The sequence below is a fragment of the Catharus ustulatus genome, chromosome 2 (genome assembly GCF_009819885.2).
Source record: "Catharus ustulatus isolate bCatUst1 chromosome 2, bCatUst1.pri.v2, whole genome shotgun sequence".
Lineage (NCBI taxonomy): Eukaryota > Metazoa > Chordata > Aves > Passeriformes > Turdidae > Catharus > Catharus ustulatus.
In genome coordinates, this window is record NC_046222.1 from 119,069,036 (window position 1) to 119,089,565 (window position 20,530).

General features: G+C 43.3%; 1 protein-coding gene across 1 annotated transcript in view; it reads right to left on the reverse strand.

Moving 5' to 3' along the window:
- The window catches only part of PDXK (pyridoxal kinase), a 46,210-nt gene extending 25,956 nt beyond the window's left edge, over positions 1-20,254 (reverse strand). The window contains 3 exon segments of the mRNA XM_033051263.1: positions 808-844; positions 846-863; positions 20,111-20,254. Of these exon segments, the coding sequence (XP_032907154.1) occupies positions 808-844; positions 846-863; positions 20,111-20,197 (142 nt within the window). The 5' untranslated portion in view covers positions 20,198-20,254.
- Between the last annotated feature and the right edge of the window lie 276 nt (positions 20,255-20,530).

Here is a 20,530-nt window from a genome sequence, read left to right on the forward strand (position 1 = left end):
TCCAAGATGTTAAAGCCAGAATTTGCTCCCAGATTATTTTCTGAAGGCATCTATAGATTTTCTCTGTCTAGAGTACTCTCCCCTTAAACAAGCTGCCACACCAACGACAGCACGTGTGTCTCCAGTGATCCAAAATATCAAGTCACCTGGAGCTCCTTTATGGGTGAAAGGTACTGCTAAAATAAACACAAATTTCAGCTTTCTTTTATAAAATAAACTCCTAGCACTGTGAGTATTAGGAAGTCTGGAACATATTAAGTGAGTGAATTCTGTTCAGGCTTAGAACGTATAAATAAAAATTCATCCAAGGTGTTGTATCACCCAAATGTATTAACACCCTTCTTCCCACCAAAATGAGAATTTGGGATACTTGATAGTACCTGGATTGGGCACATAGCAAGGAAACATTGCATCTACCTCAGTGTTTTTCTGATGTTTGGGTTGGTAATGTGATTATGACTCTCATAGAGCCATAATTCACAGAAAAGCATTTGAAAGACTCCTTTATTTCACATGCCTGGCTGTGTAAATGGTTGTATTGTGTTATTTCATTATCTGAATTAATTAGATTACTGCCTAACAAAAGAAACTCAGTCTGCAGGGCAGGAGGGGACAACACCACATCCCTCATATCAATGCCCTATTCCCATATCCAGGCTTCTGAAAGACTCAAATCAAAACATGAAAATTACCTTTCCATCCAATGTGAGTGAAAACATGAGATCAATGTCCTCTCCACTATCATGGCATGAGGTGAGCCCCATGCTGAGTGAGTTCAGTGACTGAGGAAGTATCTGTAAAATTTACCTGTGTGGTTTGAAAACTGGACAGAGTTCACCGTATCAAACTTCAAATCCCAAAACCTGTAACAGAACACAGGAATATTCCTTTTACTAACACAACTTCATTAATGCATTATCCACATCACAAAAAAAACTGGGAAGAACTCCTTGCCTTCCAGTGCATACTTAAAAATCTTGGGAGCTGAGTCAACAAACATGCAACATAATCAAACAGCACAGTGCTCTACTACAGCAACAAACAGGGAACAAAAGTGCTGCTGGCAGCAGCATCAGGAAAACACAGCTCAGGATCCTCAGCTGGAGTTCATCTGGGGATAAGGACAGACAGGCTGGTCCAGCAGCAAGCACTGAAACCTTGAAGAAAGTTTTGGCTGGCCTTTCCTGGCAAGAAAAGAAGTACAAGGTACTAAATTAATGCACAATATGGAGGGATGATGCCATTGGCATTCCAGAAAACCAATTTTTCTAAAGGGAGGACAGAAGGATCTTACAAGGGATCAATATTACAAGCCACACTTGGATGTCACAATCAGTTCCTTTACAACTAAAAAAAATGAAGAAGTCATGGAGAATTAATTTGGGGTATGATTGGGCAATAAAGGGGAGAAACAAACACAGAATAAAAAAAGCCTAAAGCATGCTCCAAAGCCACCTGCTACACTGCATTACCAGCAATCCAAACACTGAAAATACCCAAATCATTTCCTAGTGCAATCAACAATATTCTTGTTTGCCCAAAATATATCAATAAGATGAAAATAAGAGCATTCAGTCAGGAGAAAACTAATGAGGATTTTTAAACCTGACAATACCTGTTTAACACACTGCTAGTCGAGCCATTTTTAGACATTTTTGTGTCACGCAAGGAATTCTAATGCAAAAATGACATTAAGAGTCTGACGCCGAGCCTTTGTTTCCACATCCAGCTTGCTCTGAGTAAGAAATCTCCTCAAAAGAAGTGCTGCTATGTATGGCTCAGTGAGTCATCCTGGGAGATAGCAGAAATGATGCACCACTGTGTGTGATCCTCTTTCAGGCAATTTGCTGGGAGGGGGGAGTGAGTGAACAAAGCTTTTCCAGTCACGTTTTCCAGCCAGACTCACGCCTCTCCCTTTTTTTGTCATGAAGGCAATTCCTTTGCACAGATTAAAACCCTTTTGGGTGTCTGGTTTTCCCTGTGCTGTACTTTCCCTGTGATAAGCCCTTTATTCCAACACCTACAAGATGAAGCTGAGTGCTGTCACAGGTGTTCCTTCTGCCTGCAGGTGCTACTCTTCTGTTGTTTCACAGCTCACATCCACACAGGTCTTCATAGAATAAATCTCTTATTTCAATATTTAATAAAGGTTTCTGTTCCTTCCTCACCAGAAAGCAAAGTAATTTCACATTAATGGTACACAGAATGGTGGGTTACCTCAACCTGACCAGGTTCAAATTAAGCTCAGCACCTATTCTTCCCCCCAGGTTCTTGTTTTACCTGGTGGATTTTATTTTAAAGTCCAGGAACTGAATGGTTGAGAACATGACAACACAGTTATGACTTTAATCTTGACTTTATGACTTTAATCTCTGGACATGCTCTTGCAGGAAATAAATAGGAATATAGCCTCTAACCAGGCTGTCACTCCATAATCAACTCCTCTCCTGGTAATGAACAGACTTAAGTTGTTATTTCCTTCAAGTACCTTGGCAATAACTGTGAATTAATCCATTTCTCTGCAATATTCAGATCACGTCTCTCCAACCACTTAACCCCTGAGACTACAGAACACACTCAGTGTGATTTACTGACTCATTCAGGTTTGACTCAGTGCTTTAGGGAAGGAAAGAAGCACAACTGCTGCAGGCAGGGCAGTGCTGCAGCACTGGTCAGCACTCCCCCCTTGTGTCCTTGTGTCCTCCACAGCACTGGTTATCATTGATTTCTCAAACAGGTTTCCACAGGATTAGGGTTTTTGGTTTGTTTTGGCCAGTTAATCTGCTTCAACCAAAAGATGGAAAAGTCAAGGGAGGCCACTCTCTTGTGATGGATAGGAGCCAGGTTAGCTTGGTCTACACTTGGTAAAACAGCAAATAAAATGCTTTGGAGAGCGGATGAAAAGCCACAAACAGCTCAAATTCTGCAAGGGACCTTGACAGTCTCCCTTTTCTCATCATCAAAACAGGCTAAAAAAACCCTTTAAAGGTCTCCATAAAAATCACTTACTGGTGATAGTCTACTCTGTCACAGTTTCCAATTTCCTCCAAAGTTTTGTTTTGAATAAACACGTATGACTGAAATCTAACACACCTAATTTGAAACCTGATTCAACCCTCAAAATAACTCACAGTTACTCCAATGCACTTCCTTTTATGAAGATGCTTGCTAAGGCCTAGGCTTGGCATTAGTAGTAGAATAATCAAAAAGAATGTTGAGGCCATGTTAAGCCACATTGTGTTTGTTTTCAAGACAAACTGCACTGAAAAGTCCTATAAAATTTAGTCACCAGAAGACAACCTGAAAACAGGATTGATCTCCAGCAATCACCTCTTCTAGGACTAGAGAAAAATGTGTGTCTCTATTTTGGTTTGCATAATTCATTTTAACAGCCTGATCATTTCTAGTGGATAAAGAAATGCTGTTTTCTTCCCCCAACCAACAATTAAAAACCAGTGTTAGCCACTGTCATCCTTCACACCTAAAGGACATCAGAGACAGTTCCTGATGCACTGATGGACACTTTCCTTGCTTACAAAGAATTTTGTTCAAAGTGTTGAACCTTTTTAATGCATACTCAGACTTTTAATTCTTTGGCCAAAGCTAACTAAAAGCACTGGTTTTGAGGGGTTTTTTAATTAATACAAATTTCTACTCAAACCAGAGGTTAAATAAATATTAAGTTAACTAATTAGAAATACATTTTTTTGTATGTACAGACTTAGAAAAGTGAGATCAGAGCAAATGAATGAGACAAATCATACTAAAATAAGTCAATCTCTCATATTTGCACACCAAAGTAGCAACTATGACCTGAAAATATGTATTTAGTAGGACATAACAATTTTCCTACTGTAATAAATCAGTAAGAATCAACCTTTTCTTCAGAAAACTACCAGAAAGTAAAAATTCAAAACAGTACTAAACTCAATATATAAAATTTCTTGCTTGTGTACACACATAGGTGCTCCTTGTACCTCTGTGTAATAAACTGAAGGACTCACCCCACTTGGATTTTGTGCTTTTCTAAGGAAAAAAGATGACTGAGTCCATCCTAAATCTCTCAGCCTGTAGTCTAAGCACATGTTGTTCTTAAGATCCAAACCACAGCTGCCTGGATCATTATACAGTGATACTTGCAATTGAAATATTACAGGAAAAGGCAAATTCAACATATTTGCAAATATCTTCAATTAAAAGAGGCAGAAGTGGTTATACTTCTAAAATTAAATCAAAACATTAAAACTGGAGGAGTTCTGTGCTTGGAAGGCATGGCTGGCAGATCTGAGTGACACATTTCAGAAAATATTTGCAAGACTAAACCCAAGTACCCACACAGAAGAAACAATCAGCATGAAGCACATTATGCATGACATCAAATTAAGCTGAGTTCTTCATCACAGGTAACTGAAGAAAGGAATAAATTTCATCCAGTTCTTCCCCCCAATGCTTTCCCAGCCTTGCAAAGAGAAAGCAGGGCAGGGACATGGTCTAGAGAACTATCCAAATGCATCTCTTCAAAACAGTAAATACTCAACACAAGAAAGGAAGAGACTCAAAATACATGGACAACCTCTAAAGGTGGTGGACTTTTGGAAAAGAGGATACACAGTTTTCCTAAAAACACAGAAGTAATTTAAGCTTAGATGCAGCCATTATGCCCTAAATAAAGAGCCAAGAGATGGTTTCCTTCAGGATTCAAATTTTACAAGAGATACCTGTTGTTTCACTAGTAGAGCAATCTAAAGTCCAGACAGACAGAAAATGCCTTGAACTGGCTAAGTTATATAAACAGTTGGGTCACAGTTATGGTTCACCTCTAATCATGCAACCCTTTGGACTTTGCCACTGTGCTGTGTTAATTACAGCTTTGTTTAAAATTTAGTCTCTCTTCCCACTCCTTCCAGAACATTTCAACCACATAAACACTAAAATGTGTTACTTCATCACCACAACAAATCATTGCCTGAGATTGTTACAAATCAAATATTACAAACACACATTCCAGAGGACAGTCTCAGTTGTTATGTAAAGGAGAGGCTGAAAAAGAAGAAGAAAACCATTTCACAGCATGGAAAATTGTGAGCATAGCAACAGAGAAATGAAAGGAAGATTTTGAAGCAAATGCAACATCTGAAATTCAGTTTTAATGATTCACTGTAATCTACATTATGTACCAATGGTCTGGAGACAAATAAAGGTACTCATTTTTACCTCCTAATCTTATTTGGTATCTGATTATTAATACCACTTGAATCAGAAAACTGTTATCTTCAAAGATTAGCTCTGCTTCAGAGTAAATATTAATATAGTTTCTCATTTAATAATTTTATTTACCCTGAGAAAATGTGAAAAAGCTGTTACTGAACTGCTTCTGTTTAAAATTTGCATTGCAGTTTTACTGTGCTCCTGCAGGGTAAAAGGGGTATTTCCAAAAGTGTCACACACTTTGTAGTACTCAAGAAATTCTTTTTTTTGTTGTTTGTATGCAGTTTGGAGAGGAAAAAAGTATTTTTTTTAAAGATAAAAATACCTTACATCTCCTAAGTGTGTGAGAAAAACTGTCACTTGAATTAGAGAAACAACTGAACTGAACTGGTTTCCAGGGTACTAAACATTAGAAAAAACAACCAAACAAAAACACCCAATTTCCAATGCCTTATATGTACATATTCAGAGAAAGGGGGCTTAGAGGGGGCTTGGTTGCTCTGGGAATTGCTGTCATTGGAGGTTTCCAATATCCAGGGAGGACAAAGCCCTGAGCAGCCTTGGCTGAACCTGGTGCTGCCCAAGCTTTGAGTCAGAGGCTCCTGAGGTCCCTTCCAGCCTGGCTCACTCCAGTATCCAGTGACACAATTACCTACAAGAAAAATCAGTTTTATCCATTGTAGAACTCCACGTGTAAAATCACACAAAATGCCACCACTGGCTCCCCAACCTAAAGTTCTGGTTCTAAGATAAAGCCCAGGGGTACTCTATGTTTACACTATTAACTGTGTCAGCTTGACAGTAAAGATAATATATCCTTTGCTGTTAAATGACCAGTGGACCAATTTAAGTAGAATGCTTTAGTTTGTACTTAATTTAAAACAACCTTAGAGAACAATGACCTAGTTCTGCAAGAATGAAATTCAATTAAAATCACCTCTCTACTCTGCAACATGACTGGCATATATTGCCCTCTTAGGGCACTGTTCTTCCAGTGGCATTTCATTTTAAGGTTTGAAATTAAAATCACAAAGCAGTAATGCAGTTCAAGTTAGGGGAAAAATCTGGAGTGAGGAAAAGACAGAAGGAAAAAAAAACCAGAACATTGTAAGAAAAGAAAAAACCCAAAGTTTGTTTAAAACCACATTTTGTAGACCTGCAAGCATCTTTCTTCCATAGCATTTATGTTCCTGATATCTGTTCACAGGTCTACATTTCATGGGATGAAGGCAAGACCTCCATCCAAACTCTTCAGTTTCTTCTAAGTTCTTAATTTTAGAAAACGTTACCTTTACCATATTGGAACACATCAAAACCAGTTTTCTCAGATGAGTCCCCAAACAAAACAGTTTGTAAACCACAAAGTCAGGGAAAGCATAAGTTGTAAAAGTATAAGTTGTAAAAGCTCAGTCAGTCATTCATACAAATTCTTCTATTGTGAACACAAGGCACCTTGGTTTTTTTTATGAGGTGAAAATCTCACAACTCTGAAAGATGAGTTTATCTCTAAGAGAAACACAGTTTGACAGGAAAAGGGCACAGAAAAATGATGAAAAGGTAAGAAGGAACAAGGTTTCTGCTAATCAGGAGAACCTTTGGAGACTCCACTTCTGAAACAAGGATTTGACTTTCATGCATCCAGCTCTCCCCAATATAAATGCAGCCTTGTATAGTAACACTTAAATTCCTTGCAGCTGAACTCTTCTGCTTTGTAGTAAGATATTTTTTTTTGCAAAAAGGATGACTCTTCTTCTAATTAATATTCAAATGATGAAACATCCAAGCCAGCCATGTCCCATCCTTTGTGCCAACAAATGGTAGCAGACTAATGAGTTAGAGCAAAGTAGGAGTAAATACTAAAAAAAGCAAGAAGATTAACACACATCATCAAATGAACCAAAACCACCCAGCTCTCTCAGCCTGTCCTTGTAAGAGAGGTGATCCAGTCCTCTAATCATCACACTCTGAAGTTGTGCCTAATTTTCAAAAATTAATGGCAGCACATGACAAGCCATGGGGCTCTACAGAAAGAAAAAAATAAAGTCCTCAGCTTCAAAAGCCAGTCAAACTTTCCAAGCACTGGGAAGTACTTTGATTCATTTAATTCAGAGCACACAGCAGCATTTTAAAAACCAAATTAATATTTAAGAGCAAATCCTGCATCTCAAATATGTACAAATACACAAAACATTCCCTCCCCCATCCCTATTGTTTTATTAACACCCTGTGAGGTTTACTCCAACTGCAGCATCAGTCAAAGGACAAATTTTTATAGCACAAAGATGTAAAAAAAGCAAGGGGTTACCAAAACTTAAGTAGACACCATTTACATAGAATTTTCAAGAAACCTTGTGGTAGACTCCAAATTGCTGACTTTTAGCAGAGCATGTGTACAGTTCACAATCTGAATTAGCCAGGAATGTCTGCATTAGTGTAAAAATATTGTTGTATCACATAAACCAAATCCATTCTATTCCTTCCAACTTTTTTATATATATTAAACCCGATCTTAATTGAAAGACATTAACAGAATTTACTACCACTGTTAAAATTACCCTGTCAAATAAGACAGTTGAGGTTTGGGGTGGTTTTTTGCCAAGTAATGGCAGCAATACTTTCCAATAAGGAAATTTCTGTGTCAGGCCATGAATTGTTTTATATATATCCACTGTATTACAAGCTGTTTGCATTAATGTCCTACAGTTTGGAACTTCATCTCACACAGACATCACTGCAGTTCCAGTGAACATCACTGCTCCACTGTATTCCTCTGGAGATGGCATAGAAACATGTTTTTAAAGGCTGAATTTCTGTAATCAAACTAATGTGGAATGGGAGAAAAAAGGAAAATTTCCCAGTTACAGTTTGTGCCTCTTGCTGTCTGCCAGCTCTTTTACTTAATTGCATCTCCTTCCATTTGCTGCTGAACTAAAAAACATACATTGTACTGCGTGCAGGAAAGTAAAAACACTAATTCAGTTTGAGAAATAGAAACTTGGGGAAAAGAAAAGGCATGTCCTGACAATTAGTGAAGCAGGAATAATTGCTGGCGTGGGCTGATAAACCAAACTGAAACTGCTATTGACTAACCCAATCTCTTTATTCTCTGAGCTTTTAATAAGGCACACCAAATATCTAAAAAGAACTCTGTACTTATAATATAGTTTTATTTTAGTGCAGCATTTGACAAGGCACTGCAAAAAAAAATCATTAGGATATTGGGGATATTGCGCCAGGATAAAAAGATTAGAGCAAATAAACTGGGGACAGGGATGCTGGACATATTATTGGTGATTTATGAATGGACCACTCCAAATTCTGAGGTTAGAATAGACAATTACAAAACAGGCAGTATAAATATACACCAGATGACCTTGAGAAAAAGGCAGCATAATGGAAGAAGGATATTAAGCTATCAGAGTGCATCCAAAGGAAGGCTACAAAGATGGTGAAGGGTCTGGAGGGGAAGGAGCATCACCTTGTGAGGAGCATCTGGAGGGACTGAGGCTGTTCAGCCTGGAGGAGAGGAGACTGAGGGGAGAGCTCAGTGCAGTCACAAATTCCTGGTGAGGGGCAGAGGAGGGGCAGGCACTGATCTCTGCTCTGTGTGACAGTGACAGCACTGAGGGAATGGCCTGAAGCTGTGTCAGGGCAGGTTTGGGTTGGGTTTTAGAAAAAGGTTCTTCCCCCAGAGAGTGGCTGGGCACTGGAACAGGGCTTGTTTCTTCAATGACACTCCTTTTTTCACCTGTGATTAACTGCGAACACATTTTCAGGATTTATAAGCTGACTTCAGCACTGGACACCACAGAGGATATTGTAAAGACTGGAGCAGAAAAGAAATCCTCTCTCTTCTGCCAGAGCAGACTACAATTTTTGTCACAGTGCTCTGGCAAAATTGGTACTCACTGAGAATTTGCTGATGGGCTGATCTAGCTGTAATATCATGACCAACTGAACAGAAAAGACTGGAACAGCCTGAGACTGCAGTGAATCTGTTCTCAAATAATCTCTTGATTTTTCTGAAAAGGCTTGCAATGCAAGTACTTATCTGAATAATAATTAGGCCAAATTCAAGATTATCCAGTAATGCCTTAAAGATGCTTTTCCAAAGAAGTCTTGGAGACACAGGAGTACAGTAATTTCACGAATACAAGCCGCACCAATTTGACCAAAATTTTGGTGGAAACCCGGAAGTGCGGCTAATATTCCGGGGCGGCTAATCTATTAACAAAATTCTAAAAGCTGCCAACACGGAAGTGAGAGCCCGCGGCAGCCCCAAGCCAAGCTGGAGCCCGGCCGGCCCCGGCAGAGGTGGGAAAGCCTGGCAGAGGCGGGGCCAGCAGTGTCGGGGGCGGGCGGCAGAGCCTGAGCCAGCAGGGCGGGGGAGCCCGGGAGAACTGGGGCTAGCAGTGCAGGGGAGCATGGCAGAAGCAGGAAGGCCGGGGGGTGGGGCTGCCTGGCAGCGGGGGAAGCCCAGCATAATCGGGGCCAGCAGCGTGGGGGAGCCCGGCGGTGCGGGGGCCTGCAGTGCCGGCCAGGGCGAGGAAACGCGGCGGCGGTGCAGACGGGAGGGGGCGGCCGGCGAGCCTGGTGGCGGCGGCGGCAGCCCTGCCGGCGGGGCGAGCGAAAGCGGCGCTCGCGAAAGCGCCGCCGCGAGCCGCGAGCGCGCCGCCGCGAGCCGCGAGCCGCGAGCGGCGAGCCGCGAGCGGCGAACCGCGAGCGGCGAACCGCGAGCCGCGAACCGCGAGCCGCGAACCGCGAGCCGCGAAAGCGCCGCCGCGAGCCGCGAGCGGCGAACCGCGAGCCGCGAACCGCGAACCGCGAGCGGCGAACCGCGAGCCGCGAACCGCGAGCGGCGAACCGCGAGCCGCGAACCGCGAGCCGCGAACCGCGAGCCGCGAACCGCGAGCCGCGAAAGCGCCGCTGCGAGCCGCGAGCGGCGAACCGCGAGCCGCGAACCGCGAGCGGCGAACCGCGAGCGGCGAACCGCGAGCCGCGAGCCGCGAGCGGCGAACCGCGAGCCGCGAACCGCGAGCCGCGAACCGCGAGCCGCGAGCCGCGAAAGCGCCGCCGCGAGCCGCGAAAGCGCCGCGGGGCGGGCGCGGCGCTCGCGAGGCGCGGCGCGGGGCGAGCGAAAGCGGCAGCGGGGCGGTGCTGACGGGGAGAGGGGGGGCCAGCGAGCCCGGCGGCGGCGGCAGCACCACCCGGCCAGCGCCGCCGAGCCGTGGCGCTGATCTGGGCCACCCAGCCCCGTCGGCAACCATGAGCGGGCCGAGCCTGCCTGGCCCCGCCCCGAGCCAGTAAAGCCCGCTATGCCGCGATCCTCTTACTAATTGGCCAATTTGTGAAAGCTGCGCACGGATTCTCGCGACGAACGAAAGTGCGGCTAATATTCGGGGTGCGGCTTATCTATTGACAAAGACAGCAACATTGTCGAGGCACCGGGGGTGCGGCTTATAATCCGTGCGGCTTGTATTCGTGAAACTACTGTACTTCAGAGTAAATAGCACAATGTCACTCATTTTTCTTTGCACCTGGACTGACTGATTGGCAGGTACTACCAACAGTTCAATGCAATATACTCAGATGACATAAAATATATCCCTTTATCAAAAATTCCCCTCAGCCATTTTATTCAGCACTAAGAAATTCCTAGTTTTACATCATGATAATTTCTTTAGGATACTCAAACAAACAGGCTCTTGTGCCTCCAAGACACACACCCTCCTCAGCACTACTGCCTGCATCACAGCAGTTCTTGTTCAGGATTGAGATGACTGCAGGGTCAAAAGATTTGTGGTAGAGCTGCTCTACTGACTTTTCTATGGGCAGGAGGCCATTCCTGCCATCTGGAGTGGTATTTAAGTGATGGGTCTGCAAGACACCCATTTATAAAGGTTAAGGCCAATGAAAGACAAGAAAAAAAACTTGTTTCTGCTGCTGTTTTCCTCTTCATTCTTCCTACTAAAGGACAAACATAAAAATACCAGAATGAGGTGGTGCTGGGGGACTCTGCCTGCCTCCCACCCAAGAAACACATTCCACCTGAGACTCTTCAGTGTCAGGCAACAGTGACTTCAGATGCTGATTTCAGATGGAGAAGTAGGTTCACTGCAGATTTCAGACTCATCATCTTCGTGCTGCTTCCTTCTACACTTGGATGTAATGTGACAAAAACACCATACTGTCACTGCAAACTCCTGCCAGTTGGAATCCTGCAGTGCTACATGAGGAAGTTTGCAAACATTGATAAGGAGAGGCAGACAGACAGCAGCAATAGGTCCAACAGGCGTGGAAATTATCTCTTTTATTTTAGTGAATGAAGTGGTGGAGGAGCACAGCACATTGTTTTTTTAACTCTGATTTTTATTTTTAGTCCTGCTGTTCATATTTTGGCTATCCAACCACCAGTCCATCAGCAAGCACATTTTGTACATCGAGAGAGATTTGGTTTATCCTGCACATTCTTTAGGTGACTTCTTAGGTAGACTATGAATGGATCCCACTGTCCTACCAAAGGTTTAGACATTAAATTGCATGGTAAGAGATACTTGAAGAAACAGGAAACACCTCCCTGAAGAAGGTGCCACATCATGTGAAGATCAGTCCAAGGCCACTCACAGGAAGGATGAAGCTAACAGAGAGTGGATGTCTCACCACTTCCCTCAGAATAAGCAGATGTCTTAGTGAACAGTACTCTGAAAAATGTTTCCTTCAGCAGAGAGCAGGTGCAGGAGCCTGGGGCTTGCTCCTGCCCTGGCACTTCAGCTATGCCAAAAGAGTTGTCTGTGGGGCTGTGTTAGGGAATTGGATCAGGAAATTGGCTCACAAACACTCACCTTCTTCTTTTCCATTTTTGCCAAGTCATTTATAACCTGGATGGCTTCTCAGAGCAGTTTAGCACATGGCCTCACAGAATTACTTTCTTGGGGCATTGAAGTGGACACAAAATAGTGCAGGTGGAAGGACCAGCTGGCAGCAGCATTTCTCAAAGTGGCTTCTCTACTGAAACCAGCAGATTTCAGTACCCTAGAGGACAGGTGACAATACAAAACTTCTCAAATTTAACACTATCTTGCCATGTATTTGGCTGTTGTATGAATGGGCAGAGGCACAATGTTACTTCCATTAACAACAGTGAGAACAAAACAGCTGGGTTTTTTAAAAAACTTATGTTTTCATTTTTGTTAAATGCCCAGAGTTGTGTTGATGGTTTCTCACAGGTAGTGTAGTGCTGTGAGCCAGGGGCTATATGCTGCCAGAAAAATGAGAGTAACCACAGTGAAGATGGATGGAAAAAGTGTTTTCCTTCAGTGCAACCTCGAGCAGTAGTACTCATCATCATAAACAGTGTCATAAAATACACAGATTTGTAAGGTACACACATTTATTTTTTCTAGATTTAGGCCAGACTTTACTAAATACATGATCATAAGTTTCAGTGCACAATTCTGCAAAACAGTATTAAATTGTGAGAATTTAGCCAACAGTTTTTTTCTGCTGTAACTCACTTTCTTTTTCTTTCCCCTTAGAGAAGATGGAGACAGAATTACCATGTTGAGCAGCTATAAAGAAACATGGTAAAATTCAGGAAAAACCCAAATTACTTTGTGTTAAAAATAAGGGGAGTATGAAAGTAACACTCTTGGCTTTATTAGCAGTCTGCCAAATGAAGTAAGAGAAAAAATGTTGCTCTATTCTGATGTTTTGGGACAGAGCAGCACTGCACTTCTTTGGATGTTTCCAATGTTCTTGAAGATTGTCATGGATTCCTCCCTTCAGCTCATTAATGTCACTGCTGGCTGTGCCATCCTTGCTGGAGATTCCCACACAGATCCTCTTCTGAGAGGTAAAGCATGAGGGGACCCAGCCATGTGGAGAAGGGGAAAAGTTGTGGCCAGACTGGAAGAGTTGTGCAGGTCAGGAAAACCATTTACTGCTGGTTTTGGGAGCCACTGCATCCACAGATCAGAAAGCCCTCCAGCTTTTGTTTTGCCACAGGGGAGAGACTTTCCATTTTCCAGTGTGTGCTCTAGCATCTCCTCAATCCCACACATCCAGCTGGCAAGAGGTGTTTTGCATTCCCAAGACATTCCAAAGTTAAATCACCATGCAAGGATTTCCACTCAGCCCAAACTACTCCATATGCTTAAAATTTACAAAGGATGACAGAGGGTGAAGAGAAGTTTGTTTTTAAATGAACCACAGAAGAGGTTTTGGTATCTCAGCTCTCTCTGCTGCTCTATGGATAATTGTTCCAGATGATAAGGGAACTGGAGCTCGGAGGTGTCACGGATGAATTAACATGAACAAATATGAGTCCTGAACAAAGGTTTGAAAAATTTCAGGTGGTTCAGCTCAGTAATATTTTTTTAGCTATGATAAGTCTCCCCACTGCTGCCAAGCCACAAGATGATGAACTAGTCTGGCTTCTCCTGAGGCTCATATTATCTATCAGCACAGACCTCCCTGGCATGTTTCAAACATTATGCTCATCATATATATATTTTTTCTCCTCTGTACATATTATTATTCAGCTGAACTCTCTACTGCATATAGTAATTTCAGGAGAATGGACATTTTATGTCCCAAGACTAATGTCCAGCTCCTCACATTAACCTTGCCTCACCAACTCCAGCCTGTTTTCCATACAACACGAGCAGCTCAAGTGGAACTGCCACTTGCATCCATTCAGCCTAAAGAAGCTAAAAATACCTGCCTGGTATGTGTACAGTCAGCCATGGATAATGGTGCATTCTTCATCTAAAGTGACTAAATATGCTTTTCAAGGAAAAGTGACTATCATCTTTAGGATATAAATAGAAAAAGTGAATAGTAAGAGACAACAGTTTACTTACAGGAAGATTTTAGACAGCTATCAGTAACTTTGTACGACACTTGTTTTTCTCAAGTGTACCTTTGTACAATTTGCATATATATAAAAATTCACTTTATTATTTCAAAACTGTTTTTAATAGATTTCCATACATTTTAAGACAAAATTAACTTTATCTTGAAGCTTTTCTTCTTTCCCCAGAAAACTGATCACTCTTCACTCTATTATCTGTCCCTGTTTGTTTATACAGAAAGAAATATTCTCTCATCTGGAGATTTCATTTGGAGCAGAAATAAGACATCAAATACTGGAAAAATTTAAAAAAACCCTCTAAGACTTGAGGACAGAAAATAAGGCCATTCCTAATATAAAAATGCCTTAAGCAAGTAAACACTTGCTACTGAGTCTCTGAGTACATTATACTCCCCACACAAACAGTGCAAATCCACCTCTAGGCAAGGTTTTCCAGTCTTTTAATAAGATTTGCAATTTCTTGACAGCTCCATTTTTTTTCCAAAGACAGTGGGTGAATCAGGGTAAAGTATTTTTGCTTCCTCTCAAATATTTGCATGTACTTGTAGACACCAAATGGGATCCTCCTTCATCTTTTTTCCCTTTGCTGTGTTGAGACAGATGAAAAGATTACATTTCTGTCAAAAACTGTTTGTTCACATCACTACACACACTCCAGCATAACTTTTGTATCAAATACCAGCATCTGCATGGTTCAAACCTACACAATTTACTATGAAAAAGGCAGCAAATTATCAGAATCATCAATCACTGTAAATATTTATCACCATGTTTTTGAAAAGTTTGAAATGCCAACTGGTCAACTGACCCCATACATTGCACAATAACTTTTAATGCATCTTAAAATGCTTTCTGCAGCTTTACAACTGTGTTATGCAATCAGCATGTGTGAATGATGATGTTATGCATCTCTACATTTTCATGACTGTATTTTCTCTATTTCCATGACTGTATTTTCTGTATTTTCATGACAAAGTCTTGTTTAACAAGCTGCCACTATTAAGTGGCTTGCAGGAAGAGTCAGAAACCCCACAGATACACAGACCTAACCTTGGTAAGGATGGTTCAGTCAGTCCCACTCTGTTCATTAGAGGCTCTGCCCAGCCATTCAGAGCCCACAGCACATCTGCAGCCCCAGCTGCACTTCTCTTAGGCAGGTTGAAATGACTCTAATTTTTCAAGCTGATTATTTTGCATTAGTAGCTGAAAGGATTCCATTAGGAGTTCCAAGAGAAAATTGAGGTCTTTGTTTAGAGTTGTGCACAAACAAACTCCTGTTGAGGTAAAAGTGAGATCAGTAGGCTCAGTCTAGTCTACCTCAAAGCAATGTTAGGAGCTGAAAGCGACAGACACCCCTTGTTGTTATTTATTGTTGTCTTTTGAGTAATAATCTACTTTCTTATCCCCTCCCAGTCCTGTCCCACTCACCTTCCCTCCCAGTTTACCACGCAGGTGGGAAGTCCATGCCCTACAATGTTCTGAGAGGTTCAAAGCTCTCCCAGTGCACCTGAGCTGGGTTCATCTGGACAAGCCCTTCTGGAAAGGTCTGGTAAAGCCTTTCCCCAAAAATCCACACTGCCAGGTGGGGGAGCCACCTTATTTGGACTTTTTTGGATTACAAGTTTTTTTCAGGACCTTGCCTTGTGCAGGGAATTCACCAGACTTTTGCAGCTACATTTGCTGACATCCACTAAGAAGCAAATACTCATCACACAGCTTTGAACAAGCCTTCCCAGAGGGGTTGTGAATTTTTTTTATGTCTTGGGTTGTATTTTTTAATTCATTCACCCCTTATCTACCTTTCTTAAAAGAACAAATTTGGGGGAAAAAAGAATGCTTCCACAAACTTCATTTGATGTATGATTCTAGAGCAATAATTGTTGTTTCAAATATGCAATTTAGGACAATATTTAGATATTACAAAGACCAAATTCATTCTTTCATCTTTGTATTTATTTTTTCCTTTAAGGTTTAGATTTATTCCAGCCTTTGATCTGTAACAAAAATAAGGGCTACCCAGTAAGAACATTTCCTATTGTTACTCAGTAAAGACTTTTTTGATTGATTCATCCTTCTTCTGACTCATACTATTAACACAATAGCAGGGCTTGAAAAAGAGAGTCATCTTAAATAAGAGATGTACTTTATTTTTCTACACAATTCTTAAGCCATTTAACCATACTTTTCAACAAAATAAAGAAAAAAAATCTTCAACTTTTTTGCTAAGGCAGTAGATAATTAGAAAAGATCTACTGATACTGGTTTTGGCCTCAGCATATACCGGACAAGGCAGTTCAAGACTATCCCTAAAAATCAAAGAAATTCCTGTGCTGACCAAAGTTGTTTTCTCATCTTTTCTACAATTAAGAAGGAGTTAAAAATGTAGACTTACTGTTACCTTTCCAGAGGAGAATTACTGAAAACTAGTCTGACAATCATCAGTCCTTTTTAATATCTGGACAACTATCTCCATTTATCTCCATTCAGAGGGGAAAAAAAAGTAAGAAAATAAAATAATTGAACAGATTTCAAAAGGCCATTTTATCCCTTATTGTAGAAACTATTTATGGTTGTACACTTCAGGACAGACAATTTCATTCTGCAGATCCAAATAATTAATGGTGTTTTTCTCAGCTTTTAGGTTCATCTTCCACGTAAGCAGATATAAAAGGAAGTCAGGAAATAAATATAAAATACTCAAAACATTGGCATGATTTTCTCAAATTCTCTGAGTGTTAGGGCAGACAAAACAAACAAACAAAACCACTCCAAACAATCACGGTTACTGAGACATGAGTAGAGATAAATATTTTCTGGTTTGCAGACAGGGGTGTGAACTATTCCTGTGGCAACCAAATGCAAATGTCCAGTGCCCAGGTAAAACTGGCTGGGATTTTCTCATGCTCCTTCCTTGTACTTTCAAAACTCTTTCTTGGAAGTGCTTGGATACCCCAAAAACTGATCACACAGACTGACACTCTGATTCCCAAGAGCTGATATTATGATGAGTGCAGAGTATGAATCTGAAATTCCTCTGCCTACCAAAGCTTTGCTGTTGGTCAGAACGAGATACCTCTGCAGCAGTCACCTTGTCCTTCTGGATTCTCTGTGGTTTGAGGACTGTAACTCTCTCTGCTTGCCAGTTCTGCTCCCTTATTGCCACACTGTGCCTACGTAAAAGGTGGGGCAGGAAAGGCAAGCTAAAATTATATTTAAAATTAACAGCTAAGAGATGTCTCTAAGGAAAAAAAAATGATAAAAATATTATAAAAGTGAAGTTGACTGTCATGGTAACAATACACTTCGTGAAAACTATGACAAATCTTAGTCAACATTAGAAACATTTCGAAACCTTTTTTGGTGTTTTGAAATAATTTATCTGGCTCAGAGTGGGAACTCCCCATATTAATCTACACTCCATTACTCTTCTTCTCGTAAATGCTGGACAATCCTGAACCACTTCCTGATACAAAAAACTCAGAATACACAGCTGTGGAATAACTTGAGATTATTTTAAAAATAATTCAGAACTACCTTCAGAAATTTTTAGAGATAGTAAGACCATGCAAGTAAAAATTATTACAACTCTTGACAAGGCAGAATTCAAAGCAGTGCTGAGGGCAGTTCACTCTCTGGCAAATCCAGGTGCATGTTTCCTCTATAACCTATTAGTTTATCTAGATTGTCTAATTACTTACATGTATTTTGACCTGAGATTATGTAAAGTTCTAACATTTCTCACTCAGCTCTATTACTTCCATTATTATAACTGCTCTAATATATGTTCTAACTCTGTTTTGCTGTGTTTGCCATATAGAAACCATGTACAACACACACCACAGATGAAGTTCTCCCCCACACCTACATTTAAAATATTTTAGCTTTTACTCCAGTGAAAGCCAGACAAAATGCAACCAACTGATTTAAAAAAAGATCTTAAAGAACTCTCTTCTGTGCAGATTGCTAACTATTGACAGTCATGTCATAGATTTCCACCAAAAATCAGGTCATGCAAACACAAGTGATGTTTTTTGGATAAGTCTGCAAAGAGTAGGTGAAACCATGACAGGTTTTCTATTTGGATGCTGCTGTCCAAATGCAGATTCCTGAACTGTTGTGTCAGGATTTCAGCCCATCAGATTCACAAGCACACAGACACACGTATCTCATACACCCTGCCTTGCAAACTCAACAGTGATGAGCTCCAAAGGGGGCCTCACTTAACTGGTTCAGAAAACTAAAGTTAAAAAAAAAAAGAATGGGAAATAAAAGCATGTCAGACTTGCACCCATCCTCAAGAATAGATACAGGTTATCATTTATATAGCTATATAAAAACAATGCAAGAGAAAAACTCAGGTTTGTAATTCATAAAGAAAAGCAAAGTTTGACTTTGGGGCACCTTGCCCCATCTCTGCTGTTCTAGCAAAACAAGGGTTTAGGTAACTTTGCAGCAAGCACAACTTCACTAAGGGCTGCCTGCATAGGATTTGCAAGTGCAGCCAGAAGTGGCAGGAGTTTGGCTGCTCCCCAAGTAAATTTCTTTTCCTCCCACTCCAGAAACTTCTTGTTACACTACACACTGAGGAATATTACACAGTGTGAGCACAACAGCCTCCTGAACAAAACCCAGCCGCACCATCAACAGGGGTTTCTTTAACTCCAGTAGTATTTTATAGCATCATAGCCAAGGAACTAAAGACACTTTCCAGGAACCCATTGCCAAGGTACACAGCTCATGTGTCACAGAAAGGTTAAGCCACAGAATAGTGAGGAGAACCTTTGACAGAGAATTAGAATGGAGAGCGAGAACAGTTTAAGAGAGTGGAGATTTCATTCTGTGAATTCTGGAATAAGTACTACTGTGTGCTCTTCTGCTACACAGAAATTGAAAGGGGAAGTAGAGCTCGTTTTGTTAGGAAAGGAAGGACAGCTAGCTCATGACAACCTTTTTGGCCTGTAACTCCATATACTTGTATTTTTCCACAATGCTCGGGTTACACAGGTACATCGTCCTTCACCATACACTGATTTTCAAGAGACTTGGTTACATTATAACTGGATGGTAATAGGGGGGTGTGACACTGGCTTGTGGCAGGCCTGATCTCATTTATCAGAGAACATCATCTCTCCTGTCTAGTCAATTGAGTTACACCACGGTTTGGTAAGCACACACCACGATAACCACTGTCACAACACCTTGTTCTGGTGATGAGGCTCTTGGAGAGCTCCACACAGACACATCAAGGCACAAAGACCTCCTGATGGGCAGGCCCGAAACGAGCCCTTGAGGATACAGACCCTCCACAGGAGCCAACAGCGCGATATGCAGAGGTTCACCCCGTGTTTTCCCACCAGCAGCGAGATCCAAGCAAACAACTCCGAAGGCAGCACATGACAGCCGTGAAGGCCAAGATCCAATTACACCCTGGAGCCCCGGGCCATGGCAGGCAGCTCTCTGGCCCTGCCCTGCACTCGCACGGAGTGGCCCCTACACCCCCCTGCAGCTCCCCCGGCCCATCCGGGGTGCGGGATCACCGTGCCCGCGGGCAGGCGGGGTTTAGCAGGGTGCCAGCACAAGGACACCGCTGCCCGAGAGCCCGGCACGGGACACGGCGATGACCCTGCCTTAAGGGGCAGGAGCCGCGGCTGCATATCCGCGCCTGCAGCCGGCAGCGGAGCCGAGCACACCCAGCAGCAGCACCCGCGCTGCCCCTCCCGTGCCCAGCCCCGGCGGAGCTGCGTTAACGGGAGCGGCGCGGAGCCGGCGGGAGGCGCAGCCGCAGCGGGGAGCGCGGAGCCCCGGGACGGGCACTGCCGCCGGCACCGGGGCGGACGGGGAGGGCGCCCGAGCGGGCATCTCCGCACCGTGCCCCGACCTCACCGCGGCTTGGCAGGAGCCGCCCGTGCGCCCGAGCTCGCCGGGCAGCGCTGCCGTCACACCGCCCGCCCGGCTCCCCGCGCCGCCCCGCAGGGAACAGCGGCGGAGCGAGAGGAGGAGCGGCAGCAGCAGCAGGTCCGCGCTGCTTACCTGCAGGGGGAAGGTGGCCGCCTTGTTGCCCACGTAGCCGCGGACGACGTGGCTCTGGATGGAGAGCACCCGGCACTCCGGCTCCATGGCTGCGCCGTGCGCGCCTGCCCGCGCCGGGCCGAGGTGGCGGCGCCGGGAGCAGGAGCGGGGGGCGGAGCGCGGGGGCCGTGACGCGCTCGCCCTGCCCGCCTGTCACACACCCTCCGCGGCCGCCACGGCAGGGGAGGCGGGCACCGGCCGGCCCCGAATGGCCGCCTGCCGCCGCGCCCGCCGTGCGGGACGGAGGGGACGAGGCTCCCGCGCTGGGCCCCTCACACCCACCGGCGTCACGCGGCCCCGCCAACGGCACCGAGCGGCGGGCCCGGCCCGCTCCGAGCCCGGCTTGGACACGGCGGGAGCGGCGAGCGCCTCTCCCCGGCA